Below are 24,038 nucleotides of genomic sequence, written 5' to 3' on the forward strand. Positions count from 1 at the left end.
GGAAGACTTCTCCAAGTGTGATCTCGAGGTGGACCTAGATAATGCGAAGAATGCTTCTGCTTTTTGACTGGTATGAAAGAGACTTCATTCAAACTTCTGTATTGGGTAAAGGGATGATATCTTGTAATGAAACTATTTTATACATCCACCCAAAGAAGAAATTAAGTATAAAACAATGCAAACCTAGCAGAGCTGCTTTAACAGTTGTCTTTTAATTGGCCTCTGGATATCATTCTTCCATCTATCAGTTCAGTAGTAGTAGAGACAATTGGCCATTGACTTCTTAGACTAATTATTAAAGATAACCCAAAACAGTTTCCTCAAAAGCAGCAAAGAAGTGGACTACATAAAGCAATCTACACTCCCAACACTACAGAAAAAAGGAGAGGAGGAATAAGAGAAGATTCTATGAAACAAAATCTCGCATGCATGTTTTGTATCTCATTCCCACTGTCCGTGTGTAACTTCGGTTGTCACAAACTATGAACCACTTTATCATTACAACAAGGGTGCTAATCCTGCTTTCATCTAAAATAATCTTCTGCAATTTCTCAAATCAATTTATTTGGAAGTCATATTCTCTCTATGGTACAAGGGTACAAGTAGCGAGACTAGGTTCAGTCATGAAGTATATACTAAAATGTGAGCAGGGAGTCAGTATGGAAATAGCAAGCTTAGACTCTTTGTCTCTTTCCACACCTTCAGCGACTACAACCAGAAAGAACAATCACAATGAGATAGTCAAGTCCTTTTTACATCAATATGTACTAAGAAACAGAATAAACTGACCTTTTTAAAAAGTATCTACAAATTTTATAAGAACTTTCTCACTGAAGTTAAAACAAGAATCTCTTTTTGATACCACCAGAATCCACTGCCTGTTATAACATTCTACTTGGTAGGGATTAAATGCAGACATTTTGATTGGAAAATGCATAAACCCAAGTAAAAGAAAAAAAAAAGAATAATCTTCTTCACTAAGTAACTTTCCCATGTTTCATTTGCCCTTACATTTCTGCTTTGCTCCTCAGTGCTTATTAACAAATGGGAAACTCCTAAAATTCACCTTATTATTATTCAGAAGGTGAAATGCATAACAAGCATACAATGCTGTAGCTAAGCAACCACGCCCAAGCCTTTTCAAGGGAAGATTTTCAGTGATGTTAAAAATGAGAAAAGAAACCACTTACTAAAAAACGTATAGTTTAAAGTGACAGGCAAAAAGGGTCACAAATATAGATTATTTAGTAGCATGTTGATTTCTGTTCTGGTTTCATTTTTTCATGCAACTGTTTACTATTCCTAGGGAGACAAAAATATTGCATAATCCTTTCTCCTAATAAAAGTCAGTTTCATTAGTCAATCTGGTCTACCTTAGGATCACAGGAACATACAGTTTTGAGACACTGTGTGATCAGGATTTAAGGTTCAATAACAGCACAAGGTACAGTAATCAAAGTCAATAAATATGAAACAAGCAAATGCAGAATTTAAAGTTCAAAGAAAAAGCCCGTGTTTACGTGAACAAGGAAGCATAAATGGCTTTTCCAATAAGTGAACACCAACACTTAGAAAAAAACCAGAGAAATTAGATTTAAATCTTTGAAAAAACACAAGTTGACAAGCAACTAGTATGAGTGTGGATCTGAAGAGTGAAGTATTATTTCAAAGAGGAGCCAGCTGATACTTTAAGGGGACATAACGTTCTTTAACATTTTTATCTAAACATGTGTCTAATCCTCAGGATCCAAATATGGATCTGGACTAGTTTAGAAGAAAACTGCAGAAGTAATTGCAGACCATCAGAACTTAACCAAATCTATGCGATAAATTGCTCTATATTTCCTTAGAAAAGTGCAGATCGATGACACTTTAATCCTCTCTGGAAGTACAATTTAGACAACTTCTATCACACTATGTCTTACAGCCATCTGAAAGCAGATTTTGTATTGGACTAACCACATACAATTGTGCTGCTCCTGTAATTTTATCAACCTCTCTTCTCACCATAAATTGGTCTCAGGTCAACACCAGTGAGATAGCAGCCTGGACTATATTACTGATTTTTAAGAGACATACCACCTCAGTCACGTAGCCAGAAGTTTCAAAAAGCACCCTAGTTAATGAATTAAAATTATTTATAGTCATGTACATAAAACATCTACGTAAAATTTTACAGACATTTGTATAAAAATTGTGTTTATCAACTCAAAACTAAGTTTTCTTCAGTCAATTAATATAGAACATAAAGAACGGTAGCAGCAGCATCAATATGGTAGAATTTGTATTAAGGTAGAAACTCAGGTACTGTGGCATCTGCTGATACTAAACCTCTACAGCCTCTACACATCATATTACAAACGAGCTTGGGAACAAACTTTGAAGTCTGCTTTCATAAGTTACTGAAAAAATTGCAGGAAGTACTTAAGGGCATTTCATATTTATATGTAAAGTAATACTTTCAATAGGGTTCTGATGGCTTCAGTGATTGCATATCAATATTGTGGACTGGGTGAAAACAATGACAATGAACTGTATTTAGTAGCATGTAATCAGAAAAAGTTTTAACTGAAGAGATGAATCTTAAAAAATTGTAACATGGAATTTGAGTTTAAGAAGCTGAATATCCTCGGAATCATTAAAAATTTGTATGTTTTGACTTGCAGAAACATCACTATAAAAAAACCTGCCACATCCATATTTGGATAATAATCAACAGCGTATATTCTGAGCTCCAATCAAAGGGAGAGAGATTTGAGAAATGAATGCATATGGTGATAATTTGTGTCCCCAACTTCACATTTGAGCTTACACCCATTTTAAATAATGTTTCCAAGATTCTGCATCTAAAAATGTGGTAACTATGTCTCAATTTGACTAGACATATGCATATATTAACATTGTATTTAGGAAAAAAAACACTTATACACAATAGTACGCAGAAGGAACATGAAAAATACATTTGCTCAGATTAACTAGACATCTCCAGAGATCACAACATACAATTTTAAAGGGAAACACTGAAATAGTTCAAGAATTATCATTGCTATTTTCTTTAAACTGACAATAGAGAAGCTGACCAAATTCAGAAATCTTATTCTGCATGCTAGTTTCACCTATAACTGCAGGTATAACTTGTATTACTGCCTAACATCACAGGAAGTGGAACTCCTCTGTCTTCTCAAGTGCCATAATGCTTCAGACAGAACAAAGAGGGAGTGAACCTCCAGAATTATTTTGTGTGTGATGATGTGGAAGTAAACAAAATAGACCTTTACCTCACCCCTTTTAAGCAACAATGCTGATCAAAACAGCATCTGAGAATTCAGTTAAAAAATTCAGCCAGGGCCCAGTAATTTGGCACATACTAAATCTATTTTTTTCCAATTATAAAATAAGAACAAATTAAACAGTCATATAATTAAAATGAAATCTGTTAATCTACAATGTATATTGCAATATGTTTGTCCTGACTCATATCCCTATAACTCAGTAACAGCCTATAATAACCTTCACAATCCTTGGGGTACCACAATATGTTAGTTGAGACCTAAGCTACACAAAACTTAAGATTTTCCTTTAAGCTAGTTCAAAAAAAAAGAAAAAAGTAGTTACTTTTTTTCAGAAAAAAGTATATTGCAGACAAAGACAAGACAAGCTCTCTAGACATTTTTTTTTTCTTCGTAGACATTTGAGGATTCCTCAATGGTTTCAATTTTTCTTGTACTTTCCCTCAGTATTAAGAACTGCCTATCAAAGAAGAATAGCAAGGAATGGCTTGCAACCTAAAAACAGCATTTGGACAGGATTCTCACAAGTTATAATTTCTGGAATTACTCAGCGACCATAAACTGCAATAACTGCATACAGTAAGAATATAGTGAGTTCACTCAAACAGTTCCTCATATGCTTTACATGCATCACTTGTCATCTCCTAGAAGACTTGGAACAGCTGTTGCACCTGGGAAAGTCTCATCACTAAGTTGTGACAGTATTAAAAAAAAATTTTTTTATGAAAATGCAAGGGTATACACAAAGTTAATATGAATTTCTGCCAGGACACAGACTCTAATTTGTGAAAACTACTATGAAAAAGTCACTCAGGTTTTCATCCTTGGGTTTAAGTCTATGAGAATAAGATCCATCAACAACCTTAACAGAATGTTCACGGCCCACACTGAAACCAAGACAGAAAAAAAATACCACCATACATCACTAGCATTATCTCCCTCATTAAACTTGTTTTTTCTTCGTCTCCCATCCAAGTACTAGGAGAGCCACAGAACTACCAAGAGGTGACCATTCACCATACTGTTTATACATCTACTAAACAAGGGCATAATAAATCTCAGTTACAAAGTTCATTATGAAGAGATTCTCAACAATTTATTTTTCAGATTGTATTTCATTACAAAAGGAAAAAACAATTATAAACTAGAAATTTCTATCAGAGATACTAATATCTGTCTCACAGGCCAGATGCTGCCGGCATTAAAATTCACAAGAACCATAGTCCATCCCCAAGATTTTCTCTCTCAGAACTTCTAAGGAGCAAGCTGCAGGATGGCTAACTCTTCTGGAGGTGAAAATTTTGCCTGATCTCAATCTCCCCTGGGGCCTCATGATTGTTTTACATGGTTAAAAACAGTGAGTGTCCTCAAGAGCAACGATGGCTGAATCACGTTGTTATCACAAGACAGTTCACTACTAACAATCAATTGTCCCCCGAGGAATATACAGGCAAGAATATCAAAGAGTAGCTTCGTGAACTGGTCTGCTGGCAGAAAATCAGTCACCCTCTTGTGTGTGTGCTGTCCAGACCCTTGTTGGCAGCAGGCAGGAAGTGCGTGCATGCACTGTGCAACACGTGTGCAGCAAGACCTGTGTTTCCCAAAACTGTCATACTTGCTGCACGTGGACAGTCAGTCCAGTCATCTGACAAAAGGGGTACTCGACATAACTCTTTCGTTTTTGAAAGACACTTTGAGAAAAATCAATAGTTTTACCCAAAAGAGTAAAATGCTGAACAGAGAAGATTTCCTATTTTTAGTCAAATCCTGAAGTAATAATGTGGTGTCTCATCTTGCTAGCTGTGGAATGAACCTTTAAATATAATTAAGCAACATGGCATTTGTTCATTCTATTTAAGGAAAAGATCTGGATAGATCCATGCAAATAAAACACATTTCCATTTTTAAACAGACAACTGAAAACAAATCAAAACTGGGCTGTGAACTGGTGTTGTGCATGCTTCAAACTTTCTTTTACCTCCAGAAGCTCTTCTATGCCAGCTTTGGAAAAGTGGTATTTGTTTCCTTCCTTTTAAGAAAAAAATTCCTTCAGTAAAGTAATGGGGTATTATGTTAGGTGAATATACACAACTGGATCAAAAGAAACTGATTTAAAAAATCAAAAAGGAAATGAGCAGCCTAGACAGAGAACAGCCATACCCTCAGCTGTGAACCTCATTAGTGCATTTATGAGGAAGGATTCCTCAACTGTATCTGGTGACAATGATGGTGAAAATCTAGTTTGCCGATGATAAGACGATGGAAGTCACCACGGGCGAGAAGCAGCTATCAGTTTCAATCTCAGAAGGGCTAGGCAGCAGCTTCAGCTGAATCCCCAAAGGAATTCAAGACAGCAAAGATTTTGGTGAAGGCCAAGTTCACAGGAATGTCTTATTTTAAATCTTGCTCTTCAAGCACCGTGTGCACCTTTTGGTAAAAATCAATCCTACTTTCCTCTGAAGAATGTGATTTTCTGCCATTTCATTGCTGCTACTCTTCTTGTACGATCCTTGTACGATCCCTGAGGGGAAACTCCTATTGGACCTAAAAGATGTTTCACTTGGCACCAATAGAAAGTAAACTGGAGATAAGACAAAGGGTGGTTGGGTTACAGCCTCACCCAAAGGGACAAGACCAGCTACGGAAAGGGCGCGCTTCAAGGACAGGAAGATCTGCTGCTTTCTCAAGTTCTACTCAATTATTTCAATCAGATTTCTTAACACAATGTAGTGTAGCTCTTGCCAATTCAACATGAGAAATTAATTAGTAGCAGAGGCTTGAAGCTGGTTGAACACACACACACACACACATAAATGTAGATATGAATAATGCACTTTGCAAGTAACATGCTGATAGTGGAAAAATATTACTATGGTTTTGTTTCGAATCTTAAAATTTAAGTCTTAAACCTCTTTAGTTTAAAGATTTGAAGGGTGGGTGGGAAGAGAGGGAAGGAAGAAGGCAAAAACAAGCAATCAAGCATGCACACACCCAAAGATAACTTTCTGTTTTGGACTGGTAAAGAAAAACTTATCTGTCATGAAAAGAACTAGTGATCTAACTGACTCTGTAAATGAAAAACAGTCATTAATCATGACATTACGTACTTGCCCATCATCTGATACAGTGATTTTAAGTAACTAAGATTCTTTTTAAAAGAAAAAAATCCTTACCTCAGTTGTTTTGCATAGTTTTGCTCAATTTCTATCCTTTCTTTTACAAATTTTGCATATTTCTCCAAGAAGTCAATGCCCCACTGTGTATGCTTGTCCAAGTTATCAAACTGATCCTTTAAAAACAAAAGGAAACAAAAATACCCAGAATTAGTTAAAAATCACAGCAGCACCAGAAATGACATATGATTTATTTACGAGTTGTGCTGTGAGGGAATGCTTGCTACTTCGTAGAAGTTATTCAAGTTATAAATCAGTCGTGTATATGTATATACCAGCCATACACCAGAACAGTAAGCTGCATGTGCAGGCACATATATACCTCTTTCTGTAAAACCAGCTCTAAATACTTGCATTTTAATTTGTATGCAGTCTTTGATCACTTTCACAATGCAAATATGTCTTTTTTCCCCCTAAAAATCCTTTAATTCAAAAGTGGATCTTTTCCACCAAGATAACGAAGATGTAACCAAAGATCAGTATTAGGTAAATAAGAGACTTCAACAGAGATGTGTTTGGCAGTTTTAAAACACAAGAAATTGTAATTTCATTGGATAAACAAAAAAATTACTTCCACTCTTATGATTACCCATTGAAAGAAAAATAATATAAATTATAACTGCACGACTAAGTTGGGCGTAGTCTGCACATGAAAAACATTTATTAAAGCAAATCTATATACACAGTTCACAATCAGCTCTGGCAAGAGATTCCAAAGAAAGCAAACCTGTTCTTAGCCATTAAGAAAGTTATAGCAAAGCAAAGGCACAAAACAAAGAAGAGAAACAGTCAAAAATAAACTACACTTCCAAAATAAGTTGGGGGATTTTTAATAAATTAAATCATCTTCAAAACCAATCTTTCACTGTATTCTGTACTGATCAACAGGTAGAGGATACACTAATTAGGACAAGTTGAAAATTCAAAAAACAAGTGGAAATATGGGGGTTGGGAATTAGACAGGAATGAATAAAGGTACAAAATACAGCCTAGCAAATATTTTTAGTCTAGCACATATTTGTATTTTATGCTAAAAAATCTGCCACAGTGGAAAAATTGAGGATTTTCAGCTTGCGACAGCATTTACAGTAAATTTTTCTTAACAGTTACTTAGTATCCCAAAAAGACAAGCAACTGCAACATCAAAGTTTGTGTCCTGTATATACTGAATCCAAATACACTTCACAGTAAATTTAAAAAATAAAAAGTAGAAAAAGAAAAAAAGCTAAAGAAAGCATTTAAAGCCAAAATTTATTTAACTTACAAAAAGACTGTGAGGGGTGCTTATCTGAAGCTGTGTCTTGCAGATTCAGTAACTTGCCTGAACCTAATGAATTATGTCGACCTTTAGTATTAGCAATTTAAGTTCAATTTCAACATGCAGTAGGATGATCTGAAGTTAAATCAAAAAATGCCATAAAATGGCAATTAAGACTCAAGGAAAATGTATTCACTAAGAGAGATAACAAGACAACACAACTATATACAACCAACTAAAATAATCAAAAAGAACCTAATGGGATTAAGGTTGCTCTCAAATCTTGCCTTGCAGCTCTTAGTATCCTACACCATGGACTAACAACCATGGCTGTTAGTGCCTTGAACACTTCCATCCAATGACATGCAAGTACAGCCAACCAAAAGCACCCATCCTGTTCCACTAGCAGCCATGTGCTCCTGCCTCTGCATCACCCTCTCCACCAAAACCACAACCACTCTCCCTGATCTGTTTCACCAGAGAACCATATAAACAGCCAAGAGACAGGAGAGGGACTAAAGACAAGATTTTAATATATTTGGGAAACCATGGCCTCTATCTCGTATTGTTCTAACATGCCCACTTTACACCAACTGGACATTTCCACACTAAATATCTTTTGTCAAATAAAGTGACATTCCTGCTACTGGTTTTAGAAAAATAGAAAAAGAAAACATGCATTGTTTGTGTATGGGAAGAGGGAGACTGTTCCCATACTGTAGTGTCAAACCACTCTTGCATATATGCATAAAAATAAATCATCAATCTCAAGAAGCCTTTCTTTTTTATATTCCACTCATTTTTGTAATTACTCTGACAATATTAACCTGGCATCCAAAAGAAGCTTCCAAAAGGTACTTCTGGCATGGAGCCAACATCCAATACCATTAAGAAGAACTGACTTCCTTCAGTGCACAGCAGAACAAAGCCTTTGCTGTCCTACTTAGGCTCTTTAGTCCACAAAGCTCTCATTTGCTGCTAAGGTTTCATTAGCATTACGGAACACCACATTACTTATGTTTCCGAACATGTAACCAGAGAGGATGGCTTTCCAAATATTTTGTTCAAACAAAAAAGGACCCTACTGGTTAAACTTAATTCTCTGCTACTAATATGAAACTGGAATGGAAAAAAGTGAGTACATTTGACAAGCGTAAAGCCTATTTTCCCCTCATGCTTTACTAGAAGTATTTCATCACTGACTGAGTGCCAAGAAGTCTTCCTTTCCTCAATTCTTCTTCTTCATCTGATTCTAGAAATGATACGCTCTGTGCAAAGACAGCTTTGTAGGATTATCCCATAGCCCCTCAAGGGAAGAAAGAATTTGTTCCCTCCTTATATGAGGAGCATGCATATAACATAAACAGAACAACCTGAATGGAGTAAATCCCGTTTAAGAAAAAAATTAAAAGCCATTAGCTATCTCACCACTCTGCGTGCCTTTACATTAGTCCAGCTCCTCCACCATTATTGACATCTTTGAAACTACTCATGGATGCATTAATGAACTCCTAGATAAGGAACAGAAATCCTAATTTAGTGGACCATTAGTCCACATTTACTGGAATAAAAAAAAGTAGTAGTACATTCCCACTCTTAGACAGCTTCACAACGTCAGTTTGTTCACTGCCATTTTTTGGTCAGCAATTATATTATGCACTACCTTAGAATGAAGCATACAGTATGAAGGATAAAAAAAAAAAAAAAAAAAAAAAAACTTTCAAGAAGTACCAAAGCATTTTTTTGAAAACTGGCTTATGAATGACCAAAGTTGGATGCCTAAAACAAAAAAACCAACCCCAACAGCCCCCCACCACCACTACAGATGATATATAGATTCGTATTCAAAATAAAAACACTATAATAAACTCTCACATAAACATTGATTCCTTGGATTAAATTGGACATACTGACAATGTCTCAAGTTCTCTGTAAGTCATGTATGTACTGTAAAACAGAGCTCTCAATTAAGAGATAAAGAAAATATATTAAGCAAACACATTGGCTTCATAATTTTTCAAATTCTCTATAAACAATAAACCAGTGAATGAAAGTCTGCAGTCACAAAAATCACCTTACACTGCTCAATAATGACACTGAGATATAGAAGATAAAGACAATATCAATGAATAAGCAGAAAGGAATGGCCTTTTCAGAAAGGCTTCTAAAGGTGAGTCACAAATTTACTCGTAGTCCTTTCAAGAACTTCTCTCCAGAAGCATCCATGTTTGAGCTCTGGGCCTCAATTAAGCAAAAAGTTTCCTTTTCATCCAGGAACACAAGCAGAAAACCTTCCACACTGCTACAAAGGAAATCAAATTAATGCACTGAGATACAAGCCAAGCCAAGCGATATCTTGAACAGGAAAAAAAGGCACAAAAATCAGGCAATACTGTACAGAGGAGAAAATGGACCAAATAGTTGCACAAAAATTTAAGCCTGGAATTTCAAAATAAATATCAGTGTATTAATTTGGCTGGCTCCTTTATAAGAAATCTGAAAACTGCATTAACTAGAGATCAGTGCAAGGCAATTAAAAAAAAAAAAAAGAGCACATCCTACAATATCTGGCTATCTACTACCCTGATAGCAAAGTATGTTCTCAACAATATTGCAAGGCGAATATATATTGCTGTTTGTCTAGTAACTCCCCACACCCCTTAGCAGCTGAGCAGGGAATTTTTGTAAAAAACTTTATTAAAACTGCAGCTGACTATCATTAAACTGATTAATGTCAGCTAATAGACGGTGGCCCTAAGTAGAAACTGCCCACTCAAAAGCTGGAATGTAGTCCAAAGCCTCTACATTATAAACAAAAAAATCTGACACTTCACAAAAAGTTTGTAGTAGGTCAATATAGACTATTCCCAAAGAAATGTTACCTCCCTAAATTCTGCTTCCAGACTATTTACTGGAACCACAGATCAATGTTACGAATACTTATCAGGTTTTTGCAGATACCAGGAAGTTTTACAATAATAGCAGCTGAAGCATCAAAGCAAGGAGCCAAGCTGAATCAAATCTGCACTAAAGACAAAACAGTCTTTCCTGGGTTGAACTCAAGATTTGCTCTCCCCCTCTTACAGACACCTGTTTTTTCCCCAAACAAGCCTCAAGAACCAACAAAAAGAAAAACATGGACGATCTCTTCAGAGGGATGAGCATGGAGGGAATGCTACAGCATAAATACCAAACCTTTAGTCTTGCTAAAGCTATCAGTAGCTAGTCCAGACACTGTTTTATATGGGAGTGTCAAATAAAAGGCATTAAACCAGACTGAGATTTTTAAAGGGTTAATGTTCCCACCTTTTACCAACTTTGGAAAGCATTTCTACTCACATTAAAAGCTAGGATTGTGGTATCAAATTCTGTAAAAAAAAAAAAAAAAAAAAAAAAACCAAACAAGCCCAAAACAAAAACAAAAAACCAAACCACCAAACAACCACCACAACCTGTTTTACTAAATGATTCCTTTACAATAAACTCTGGTTTACTGCATCAACATCGAATTGCTGATTAGTCTCCGTTTCACTGACCTCCATTTTGATGGTCTCCAGACAACACAGTTGAAAGCCTTAAGAATCATACTAAACACAGAACTACATCAAGTTACAAGTTTAAGCAATCTATCTCAATTACTATGATTAAATAAATCTGCAATATCTTTAAAATATATCATTTAATAAAACATTTTATTTGAAATCATGACACTTCGCATTAATTATGCTACCATCATTTTATTCTTTTTTGACTCAATTGTACATCATTACTTCCACACTTTTATCTGACCATAGTTTTAGTCTGCAGTTACCCAAGTGATCTTATTTGCAGTTTTGAAGCACTGGCACAAGATTAGGTTTTTTCCCCAATTCTTTGTTCCCCAGGCTACATAGCTTGGCCAGTCTAAACTTCCGATTCAGTGAGTGGGAGATTAAAAGATCAATCCTGTATTTTGCTCTCTAAATTCTTAACACTTATGCAGTCCCGTATAAGGAAATACATACTATGCCCTAATGAGATTCCATGAAGAAAGTCTGGAGCACGAAAAAGCAGGAATCAGGTCTTGTTCAGGAAAAAACTCAAAATATTTGGCATAAAAAAAGCCCCAGTGCATTTGTGGATAAAAATGTTGTATTTTATTATCACTTTAGGAAAAGCAACAAATTACTTAACCACACAACTGCAAGTCCAAAATGTGGCTGATTATGTAACTCAACATTGATCATAGCAGTTCTTGTTTACTCAATTAAAGCCCATGAGGGTTTCTCAAATGAACCTGAATTATGGATAAATTTAAATGATAGGTTAAATTCTGCAGAATGTCCTTCGTTCCTGCATCAGCAGTACTGCAGAAGACAAAAAGACCCAACTCTATTTAAGAAGTTAAATATTTTAAGTTACAAAACATTATAAAGTAACTACTTCATATATTAAGATTTTATCAAACTCTTCTCCTGAAATATCTGAAGTGTTTCTATGAAACATTATGTAGCTTGCTTTTTTCTTTTTTTTTTAAATAAAGATCGAGGCCTTGAATTAAGTTCAAACAGTTCAACATTTTACATGAATGAGATGACACCTGGTAAATTTATTTATTTTTAAAATAACTTGCAGTGTTTGTGCAAAGAACTACTTGATGTGCTACATTAAATATTATGGGAACCATAATCAGACATAAATATATTAATGAGAAGTTACCAGTAGAGTATAGTATAGTATACCTTTCCCTACTTCTCTTCAGGACAAATTAGATTATAAAATTGTATTTTAATTAGAGTATGTTACACTAATCTACTTCCGAGAGTGCATTTCAGTTTTTCTGATCTTTGAAACCTCTTCAGTGCCTAACTGTTTTTGTTTTCTACTTTTGTCTCTATCTTTATGCATTCCTGCCTCCTTTTCTATCCTAGGATAATAGTTCTTCTATTTTACTGTCTGAACTAATTATCACTTCTCTCTCTCCCTGCCTGCTTGTTTTTATAATTACCAATTTGGTCTTCTGGTCTTCTCTTTTTCTTGCAACTGCAATGTGCTTCTTCCTAACAAGCAGACAAGAATTGCTTCCAGCTAAACAGTAGTTTATTTTTTTTAAACATCCTGTTAGTTTTACATCTAAAAACTAACAAAGAGCTGTTTCTATACCAAGAACAAATAGAAAGTGTCTTGCTTTTCTGCCTTCTATGAGTTCTGAATTGTAGCTTCCAGACTAACCTGCAAATTATACCTCATTCCTCTCTGAAAACAATATACGTATTAAGAGAGTGGAAAAAACGTGGCTGTAAGCAAGCTTAAAGGCTAAGCATTTTACAGACTAGAAGATTAGTATCAATGAGAAGGTTCAGAGCAGCAACACCAAAAGCCATAGCTACACTGGCAAAAAAGCAGAGGCACCCAGAGATTAAGATGAAAAAAAGTTACAGGTGCATACACATAAACTAAACAGTACTTCGCATTTTAATTTCATATTAAAACAAAAGTTCAGTATAGACTGTACAGGCTGGATAGTATGAAGAAAATCAACTAGTCTTTTCAAGACAAAAAAAGGAAAAATAATTCCTAAAAAGAACTTCCGAAAACAATTTGTTAGCTGACCTTCAGGACATGGAGCTATTTTGCTTGCAAAAATTAAGACACTGGTGTTACCAGTAAACTGTATGTTGCAGCTTGAAAATACTTAAGTGAGAAACTCTGCTAGAAATGCAGACTTGAAGTGCTTAATATGCAAAAGGAAAAAAAAGGGAATTTAAAAATTACTTTTAGCTGGATGAAAGACTATTTTACCCTAAAAAAATAAAGAATTAATAAATTCATACCATGATTGCAGTATGAAAAATCCATTTGCCTGTTAAACTTTTGTATATATTCTTAAAAAGCAATACCAGTTTTTTAAAGTCATTGATTTTAAAGTCAATTTCTGTGATTAGAGAAATGTTTGCATGATAAAGTGAGCGAACAACTCAAAAGTGGTACTGAACTGCCGGAGACCTAGCCATGCTGTAAGATAATGTATACAGCAAGTCGGGTTTCTAAAGTGAAGCTAAAAATGGAGAGCCACAATTGAGGAAGAGAAATACAAAGCCTATGCTCTTCTCTTTAAAGATCTCAGACCAGCAGCAAAGGAACTGCTTTGGAAACTTTTGATGGCAAGTCAGGTCTGGCAGGAGGGGATGTCTTGTTTGGCAGCTAACAACTTCACAGGTGTGACAGACACATTTATTTTCCAGGAAAGGGCACGAATCTACCACAGAGAGAACAGGAGAAGAAACATTTGTGACTGGTTTTGGAATGAGCAGCCAGAACCACAACAAAATCAAGTTCTGCATCTGGAGATCAGCACATCAGCTGAAAGACATTAGAGACTGGCATTAGAGATTACAGCTGTGCACTCCAGTTCACCCATGCCACTGAATGTATCAGTTGGACTAATGATTTTAACAGCCTTAGTTTTCTACCAGCAGAGTAAACTGATTGAAACAGTTCACAGCTGGGACACTGAACACCAACATTAAAGACAAGAGAAGAATGCAATGTGCTGCCACAGAGGGCAGGCATCTCAACAACCACTCCTATTTGTCCAGCTTATGAATAGCCTCCAGAATTCTTCAATTAATGGATGGGCACCTTCATAATATAAATTAAAACAGTGTATTTACCTCACTGTATCAGGATGCAAACTTAAGTAAAGAAAAACTCAATTCTTCACAAGTTCACCTATGGGTCTGCTTTCTCTTTCTCTCAGGGGCTCCCGCTGTGTCTTCCCTTGGCAGGCTTACCACCTGCCTCACTCTGCAGGGAGTACGGTTTCCCAAATGCACCATCTCCTCCTCCTCAGGAACCAAAACAGCGTGTAGTAGCCAGAACATGGTTACAGGCATCCTTCCTCTCTGCTACCCATCACAGCCTCCTCACATTGTGCTTGTCAATGAACAACTAGGGTTGTTCGCTGTGGGTATGTGTCAGCTTTAATTTAACGTCTTTACCTACAAGTTAGTAAGGAGGTAAGATACTCTGTCCCAAGCAAACAGAATGGACTTCCTTACGACCACCAATTGAGAAACATATAAACACACGTACATATAAAGCAGGTATCACTAACCATACACCCTGCTTGTAGAATATAGGCATACATAAAATATATACCAGGAAATCCTACTTTGAAAACTGGATCAGAATCCACTCACTTAGCTTTCAAATAGTCCCTTAATCTCACTAAACTTTTAACTGGGAGGAAATTTATTTAAATAAACAACTTCTGGTTAAAAAAAATTAACCAGATTTTTTTCACGTATGCTCTTTTTATAAAGATCTTCAAAATACTTGAGTCTTATCTGCATTTGAACCAAAGCTTAATTCTGAAACAGTAATTCTCCACTTAGTTCTACTTTAAACATAATTCCTATGTTAACACACATCAGACCATTATCAAACAGCTCTGTCCAAGATAACAGCAGATCACAAATCATATAAATATGTTTTCAAGCATTATTGGATTAAAATAGTTGCCACTTTAACACAGGGACAGGACTACACTTGCGTTATATATACAAAGGACATAATTATGTCCATTCCCCTAAACACCAAGAAAACTTCTTTTCACCGTAGCCAAGCCAGAGAGCAGGCACTTCCTGAGTCTTCTGGGAGTCACTGAATGCTGTTAATAAACAGACAGAAGCATAAGTAGATTTTAGTCCTAGTTATGTCACTTGCAAAAGGAGCCAGGAAGACTTGAAGTTTAATCATAAATTACGTAAGTGTGATATGATGCATCACAGTAAAAAAATATTAGTCTGTACAATGCTTAGAGATGCTGTTACTCATTAAATACCTGGAGAAAATCCCATCTTTACAGCAACACTGGAATAACACATAGTATAAAGCAGTGGGGCTATACATCAATGAAGCAGCAGAATGCTGAATTCACTGCATGACCAATAGCCATGCGAGGCCTCACGTGAAGCAGAAGTTCTGTACAAAACCAGAGCATTTACTGCATGACTAATGTTAGCCTGCAGAAAATCTGCAAGAACAAAGTATCTGGCTTTGAAAACAATGCCGCAAGATTTTTATTTTTGAAAAATTGCATAAATAATCATTTAATTCTTCAGTTAGAAAAGATTATTACATGGTTTGACACCCAGTGTACAAGGTGAACATTTTAGTGTATGACTAAGCAATCCATTCATGAAACTACTGAAAACTTTAAAGACTTTTAAATGCCTCTCTAAAAATTATAGATACTTCCACAATATTATTAAAAATGCATCCACAGGAGACGAAATGAGCAAGCAGCCCTGATACTCTCCAGTTCTTGCATATGTGACTTAACAATCTATTTTTGCATTCTAAAGGATCTGTTTTCTGAAAACTTGTAGAAACAGGAAAGAGATCGTACCTACTGCCAGCTTCTTCAGAGAAGGCTTAAGTTCCTGCTCTGGCCAGTCTGGCATAGCATCTAACAAGCAGAGAGAGTATGCACTGATTTTTTCCTCTCCGTACGCTACAGGAGTGAACTTGGAACACTGAGCTCAAGAAAAGAAAGGAGTGGTATTGATGTTTCAAAGCAAAATGGTTTCCTGAGAGTAGGAGGTTATTACCCTGGAGGTGTAATACCTGTGCAATACCTGTACCCTGAGGAGAGCTACAGAGGAGACAATAGGGGAAAGCTAAAGGTTTTGCAAATGGAATAGTATTACAGAACACCTAGATGCCCTACATCACAAATTCAGAAGAAAACAAGCTCCAACAGCTTTGCTGCTCATTCTGTTGCAACGAGCCTGCATCCAATCCACTGCTTTGCAGGACACAGTGATTGCTTATCAAGTTACATCTCCATCCCTTACATGTACATGCACAACTCCGTATAAGCTGTATTACAATATGTTCAGTTGCACTACCATGAAACCCACATTACACTGCACTACTCAGTGACAGTTTTACTTAACTGAAATGTGACATAAGTAAAATAACTATTAGTTTGCATAACTTAGAGTCTACACTATAGACTACACTATAGTTCAGAACTGTAATAGTCATAGCTCTGAACTCGCCAAAAAGCCAAGATGACTGTGATAGCAAGTGATACAAATTTAAAACAAGGAAGTACTTTCTGCCAGCGGGGGGAGGTGAAAAAGAAGGGAGGGTACCAACTTCCCTGTCATCCAAATATCACTTCCTTGTATTTATCTGCTCAGCTATTAAGTAGACCGTTCTGAGGATACCATTTTTACCTGACTTAAAAACCATGAAGTGTTTAGCAAGTAGGGTACACAAATCCCATGCAGAAGACTCAATTTGGTGTTTCACATTTAAAGATGCACATTTAAGCCTTATCTCAGTGGAATAAGCAGAAAGAAAATGTGTTTGGTATGGGTTGAATCATACTGTTTATCATTCTGACAATTAGGACAAACATAGTATAAAAATACCTATACAGAATCCAAGCACTGAGATCAGCAGCAGAACTTCACCATTTCAATACACAGAGAGCACAGTATATCCCTTATAACTTTCCTCATATGTATTTAATAAAGGTGCATGTTATTTAGAATATTAAACTCAAGTCAACTGTTCCTTAAACAAAGTATCTTTCATGGCACTATTTCTAAACAGTAATTGGAGTAAACAATGAACTCATAAAATAAAACTTATAGCACAGGAATAAAATAAACATATCCTGGTGTTAACTTTTAGATCACTTCTCACAATAGGTGCAATTAAAATACCCAGTAAACCTACAAGAACTTGGTACTGAAATACATATTGGATCTTCTGGTAAACGTGAATCTTTTACCTTTAAACACAGACATAGAGATCCAGACAGAATCTCCTTATTTAGCATAGCTCTGATAAGCTGTTTCAACCACTCTCACTATTCCTAATGTAGCTACACTGTAATACAGTGAATGCAACTGGAATATAAGAAGGTATTTCCTAGTGCTATTATCAGCTCCCATCAGATGGATTTAAGATGAAGGCATATACCTTACATTTGTTGCTACTAGTATTCAAAAGATACAACTGTACTATACAGATTGTCAACAAATACCTGCTCTTCTAAATCACTGGGAGTAAGATACCCATACACAGGTATTCTGATCAGCTCTTCAATTTTATTGAACTGAATCATTAGCCTTTTGTTGTTTAGGAAAGGCTGCAAATATTAACAGAATTAATCATCACAGACTCTGTTCTGAGCATACTCACTTCCCATTAAATGGGAGCAGACGCTGTTCAATACTTCAGATGATCAGAGATCACTGAGGACTGGTTAGGTGAACAGCTACGGAACTGGAAGGCTCGTCAACTGATTCACCATATACTGTTTGGTTTTGTCAACTCAATAGACTAGGGGATTTTTCTGTAAGAAGTCCTACTCTAACGTGAACTTCTCTTTTCAATATCACCTGTGAATATTTTAGTATTCACGAGAAAGAATACACAAGTCACATCTTTTCCCCTTCATTAATATCTTGCAAACAACAGTAAATACTTTTCAAACTTGATTATAAAACCAGATCCACATACTTAACAGGAAAGTAACATGGCAGTAGATTAGAGCCTCCCGATCTTCTTTGGAACACTATTTCAGATGAAGATAACACCGGGGGGGGGGGGGGGGGGGGGGGGGGGGGAATAACAAACACCAAAAAACCAAACAACAACAACAACAAAACCCCAAACCCACAAAAATCATCCTCTATTCGCAATGGAATCTACTGCACTCATTGTTTTTAAAGCAAAATTCGTAGTAACATTAATATAACTGAATAAAGAATTTAAACTAAAACCAGATGTTACTACTGGCATCTTCAAAACAATGGAATTTTTCAAGGTTTTGTGATTCAGATAACATTAAAATGTAACATGATTCTGCTGTGTGTCAGTTTATCTCAGAGTTTTTAAGATATGAGCCTAGAAATATACAGTAAAGCCCTCTTATACTTCACAGACTTCAGAATCATAACCTGTATTGTAAGAATAATATTAAAATTATTCATAAAACATTTTTTTCCTAGTAGAAATGTACTTTCTTTGCAAGATCAAATAATACAAACACACACTGTTCCCCTTCCAGGTTAACAAGGTATTTTTCCTTCCCAAATACCTTAAATTACAAGGGAAATTATCAGAGTGATGTAGCTTAACCATAAGCATATGCACTTTCATTAGAAAAGTTATGTAAAAAAACCCTATTACAACGTATTTGGACATTGAAGTTGTATATACAAAAGCTGAGTACAAACATCAGTGTACTGAAAAAAAAACCCCAACATTTTTAAACTGTCATAACTACTTTTCTCATTTTTTCCAAAACATATACAAAGCCCAAACTCAAAACAGCTCAATTTCATACTGTTTCTGTAACCCGGCATAGCAATTACATCAGGATTACAAAGACAATGGGCTCCATAAATATATTCCACAGCACTGCAGGAGTTCAATATTGAAAGCAAGCAAATCTATAGCATAATCAGTGCAAATATTTCTGAAGCAAGACAAATAGTATTCACATTTAGGACAGAAGCAAACATGGAATGACAGGGTAACATCTGGCAATACTGACACCAGACTGCATCCATTTCTTTTTGAAGAGCCAATTTCTTTTTGAGAGCCAATCAAATAGCCAATGTAGAAATTAAAAGTTATTTCAGCAGTAGCCTACCTTCTGCAGTTATTTCCTTCCTGTCTAAATTAATAAAAATACAAGAGAATTCACACTGAAATACAGTGGAGATCAGAAAGGCGTAGATAAACAAGCACCAAATCTAGGTACTTTATCTGTGACTGAAACAGAAGTGTCTTGGCCACCTTTTTCCCCTCGTAATTTCTCAGGATCAGTTTTTAATCATCATCTCATCTAATTTTTTCATCTCCTGTCCATCTACTACTTCCCTTTTAATTCCTTCTTTAAGCCTTTTTTGCACAATTTACGCGACTAACATAGCTTCACTGTTTACCCAATAGGCAGATATCGAGAATCTCTCTCTGCCCTAATCAAGAAACACTTTGGGAAACCAATTTAACAGCAACATTGTAAGCACTATGTTAATTCTATACTCCACGCAAAGCAGCTTGTTCCATTGACGACAGCCACAGAAAAACTGCTACTGTAGTAAATAATTAGTAGGTCTCTTTCTTAATGACTTTTCAGTATTGCCACATCAGAAATAATAAAGAGCAAAACAGTAAAAAAGCACTCAACAATATACTGGAGATGTAGTTCAAAACTCAACTGCAGATCAGCACAGTAACTCACTAGTAGTTAGTAGTACTAACTAATCATAGTACTTCCCTTTCAAAATCCAGTTCTAACCAAAGAACCCTATAAACCTAACACTCCTTACTACACATCAACCTGTAAGTAGAAGAAAGTGGCACAGCCTTTTTCTCGCATAAAGACATGGAACCTCTTCTGTATTTTGTGTCATTGCCACATCACATTCTTTATGTCCTATATGGAAAACCCAACTATGTGTAATTTCATTCTTCAACATGAAGTGCTACTCATGTTTTTACTAAGTACTCATTTCACTAAGTTCTCAGGGAATAAAAATAGCAAAATATTAAACAAGAAGTGATAAATCTCAGTAAATACTCAATGTTCTAGGAACTGTCATAAAATGCTGAATAAAGTCTGAGAAACAGCCTCAAATATTGAATGAAACATGAAATAATGACAAAACCACAAAACCATTTATTTTACACTGAATAAAACTGTTTTGTCTTTTCTTATTACATCGACTATAAAACTGAAACCATCTAATTGCATATGGGAGTCCCTACTTTGTTTTTAACACTTCAGCTTGATTAAAAACCCACTGAAAATCCATGTTTCATATCTGGGGAGCCTTAACACTTTATATCCTAGCAAAAACATTTTCAAATCAGTGATTAAAACATGCCTATTTGTAATCAAAAACATATCAAGATTTTGTGGTAGAAAAAATGCGAGAGAAGTGCCTTTTCCCTAAGTATCTCTTTTTTCATTTCATAAATCATTACATATCAATGTGTAAAAACCATGCCTATCTTTTAAAAAGAAAATAAATAAAAACAAAATAAAATTTAATTAGTCATTTTCTTATCTGTGTCAGTACCTGAATTCAATGCATCTTTAGCATATAATCAGAAACTAAAGAAATTAAAGAAGCTCCCTGGCCACCCATGTTTTCTGAAGAGAATGATTTGGAAAGGAAGCAAGAAAATCTCAAGAAAAGAGTTAAAGACAACTACATATCATTCCTGCAAAGGAATTATATCAACCTGTTATAATTAAAAATGCATTGCTGATAGTAAAATTAAAGATTCTTTTTTTCATTACATACAAACAATCCCAAATTTTTATGCCTCTCAAGAATACATAGTAGCACAAACCCATAATAAATTCTTGAATCTCTAGCATTCCACAAACCAGATCATTCACACAACAATCAAATGTATCATCCAGTTCATAGAGGCAATCACTAGTAACACAAGAGCAATTTAAATGTAATTTAACCCTCCTGAAACTGCTATGGTTCTCAGCATCGATCTTTATACTTGTCACCATCATTAGTTTAATTTGTTCTACTTGCATTTTAAAATCATGCTGAGATACAATATTCTAATATCTTAATAATACTTTTAACTAAGCCCATATAATGTGTTTTGATTGATACGGAACTTTGTTGATCTTGAGTACTGCAAACATCTTACATCAAGGATTCCAAACTCAATAATGAACTAAAATGTTAAATAAAATGTTTTTCACCATGCTGCAAAATAGTTTTCCCCATTTCAACAAACAACTGGAGAGATTACACAATACACTTACCGCCACATCTACATAGGCATCTCTGATTTCTGAATCTGTATATCTTAGAAACAACTCTATTCATTTTTTACAACTGTAACGCATAAACTAATAATAGCTTTTTTCAATAAAAGAGCTGTAATAGGTAAATAACTCAATTTTTTCAATAAAACAAATTTTCAACATTTTTTCAATAAATTTACAATTTTTTCAAACAATTTTTCAATAAAACAATTTTTCAATAAACTCAATTTTTTCAATAAAACAGATGTAATAGGTAGAGAAGTAATGAATAGGTAAAGATGTAATAGGTATGGAAACAAGTAGATTCCCAGTAACTATAGCAGAATACTGAACAGCAATAAAACTGGGCCACAACATCAATAAATGCACAACTAGTACACAAATACTGAGGTGAAATCAGGCATATAAAATCATGGAGAAAATACTGAACAAAGGTGTTTTTCTCACGATATAACTTAGGATTCCTAATATTAAAGTAGGGTAACAGCATACCAAATGTAATTCAAATAAACTAGTTGAAACAGTAAACCGTTTCCAGCCAGATGAATGTAATTGGATGAGCCGTACTACCTTCTGTGTCAGCTAGTATTAAATACGGCTTTACTGGAAATGTCTTTCCATATACTGTCCTTAAGGTTTAAAGCCAAAAGATAAACTCATAAACTGCACATTTAAGCACTATATAAAACATATCTACCATTGTTTCCACTCAAAAAAGTTAAAGCAATGACAGCTACTGAAAAGTGTTCTTCATATGCCAATACTGATTATGAAAGACTGCTGAAACATTAACATGGAAGCCTTTGGTAATGTCTTTTTACGATGTTGCAGATGCTTCATACCGTGTAATAGAGATGATAAACCACAGCTCATACAAAGCCCAGAAGAAAACTGCATACATTAGAAAGCATGCTGTACCCGAAACAAGACCTTCTTACACATAACTTTACATATCTGGTACTTTTTCATTGTTAACTTGCCATGCTAACTCTTTATTCTTCCACCTTCCTCATAAAATAGAAGTTAATACTAAGCAGAAGACAGACACTAATGCTGTTGAAGCAACTGAATTAATTGTAACTCTAAAGACATAAAAGATTATTAATAAAAATAACTTAAGAAGATAGTCTAAACAAACTAAAAATGCAGCAAGTAAATTGTTAGGAACTTCTAGCAAATGAAGATAAAAAGAAATTGTTTTCAGGAAAAAGAAAAGCAGAATCTCATGGTAAAAAATTGCTTAATATGTTAGGGTGCCATTGCTTGGTATAAACTTACTATTGCATTAGCTTGTTTGGTGGCAGAGAATATGGAAAGATAAAGGATCCAGCTTCAAGCAAAGCCTCAAACCCTTTACTTATGACAGGAATACATAGATTTTTATTTAGATTTTTCAAGTGCCCTCATCAGCTCTCTACAAAATATAGTAATGTCAAAAAAAAAAAAAAAAAGAAAAAAGAAAAAAGAAATTCTTGCAATGGTTAAACTCCATGCTGTACTACTTTGAGATATGAAATCGACTGGAAATAAATGAAAAATTTGCAAAGTGCTCTTGAAGAAATGCTTTAAAACTTACCACCTGAAATTACAGATACGGAGAGATATAAGGCATTTTTGCTATGTACATGCAGCTGACTGGACAATTCATGTACTTAAAGAACAAAAACCCCTTTACAACATATGAAACATTGTTTTACGTTGATTGCTTTAGGATGGATGAAGCTTGCAAGTGTTCTGTCTCTCCTTTGTATTTCATTATCATGACCAATAACAAGACAAAAATTTACAGAATTATAAAAACATGCATCACTCATTCCTCAATGTTTAACGAACAAAGTATATAACCCAAACTGAAGAGAAAGTATTCCACAACAGACAGATGGTGAAATTAATTATTGAAAAGTCACCTATAAATCCACTGAAATTATTAACAAGTTTGAGGGTACATTCTATTGAGTAAGATAAATTCACCCAAGAAAGGATAGGAAGAAACAACATTATGAAAACCTATGCTGTCTTCCTAACAGAGTAACTGGTACCAGTCCTAAAAGCATTACAAGCGACATCCAAACAACTGCCAGATTAACTTGGAGATATAGGAGCATGATCCTCTTCCCACAAATGAACAGAAGTCAGCAAAAAATTAAGCCGCTTTTCCAATGACCTCAGGAAGAAAAATAGTCATGAAAGCCACAAGCTTCAGGTTTGACTTACAGTCCGATTATGTCTGCATGATAAAAGTCTGAAATGCTAAGTAAGTACAAAGTACTAAAAAAAAAAAAATCTATCAAGATCATAAGAAAAATTTACATATAATGTCTTTGTTAGAAATCCACTGTTCTTGATTTCCAGCATCCAGTACAGACAAACTAATAGCAGTACTCCCTGCTATTAGACCTAAAGTCTGTATAAAGATGAAACAACACCTCTCCTTTCAGAATTAAAACTCAAGATTGAAACTTGTGTTTGAAGCACTGATATTCCATTGTATCTCATTACTG

At 35.1% G+C, this 24,038-nt stretch overlaps 1 protein-coding gene across 3 annotated transcripts in view; it reads right to left on the reverse strand.

The window, feature by feature from the left end:
- The window catches only part of FNBP1L (formin binding protein 1 like), a 59,940-nt gene that overhangs the window by 23,593 nt on the left and 12,309 nt on the right, over window positions 1–24,038 (reverse strand). For all 3 annotated transcript variants that reach the window (XM_075508345.1, XM_075508347.1, XM_075508344.1), the window contains exon 2: window positions 6,464–6,579. In XM_075508345.1, the coding sequence (XP_075364460.1) occupies window positions 6,464–6,579 (116 nt within the window). The remainder of the gene's footprint in view (window positions 1–6,463; window positions 6,580–24,038) is intronic.

This window comes from Mycteria americana, chromosome 7 (genome assembly GCF_035582795.1).
Source record: "Mycteria americana isolate JAX WOST 10 ecotype Jacksonville Zoo and Gardens chromosome 7, USCA_MyAme_1.0, whole genome shotgun sequence".
Lineage (NCBI taxonomy): Eukaryota > Metazoa > Chordata > Aves > Ciconiiformes > Ciconiidae > Mycteria > Mycteria americana.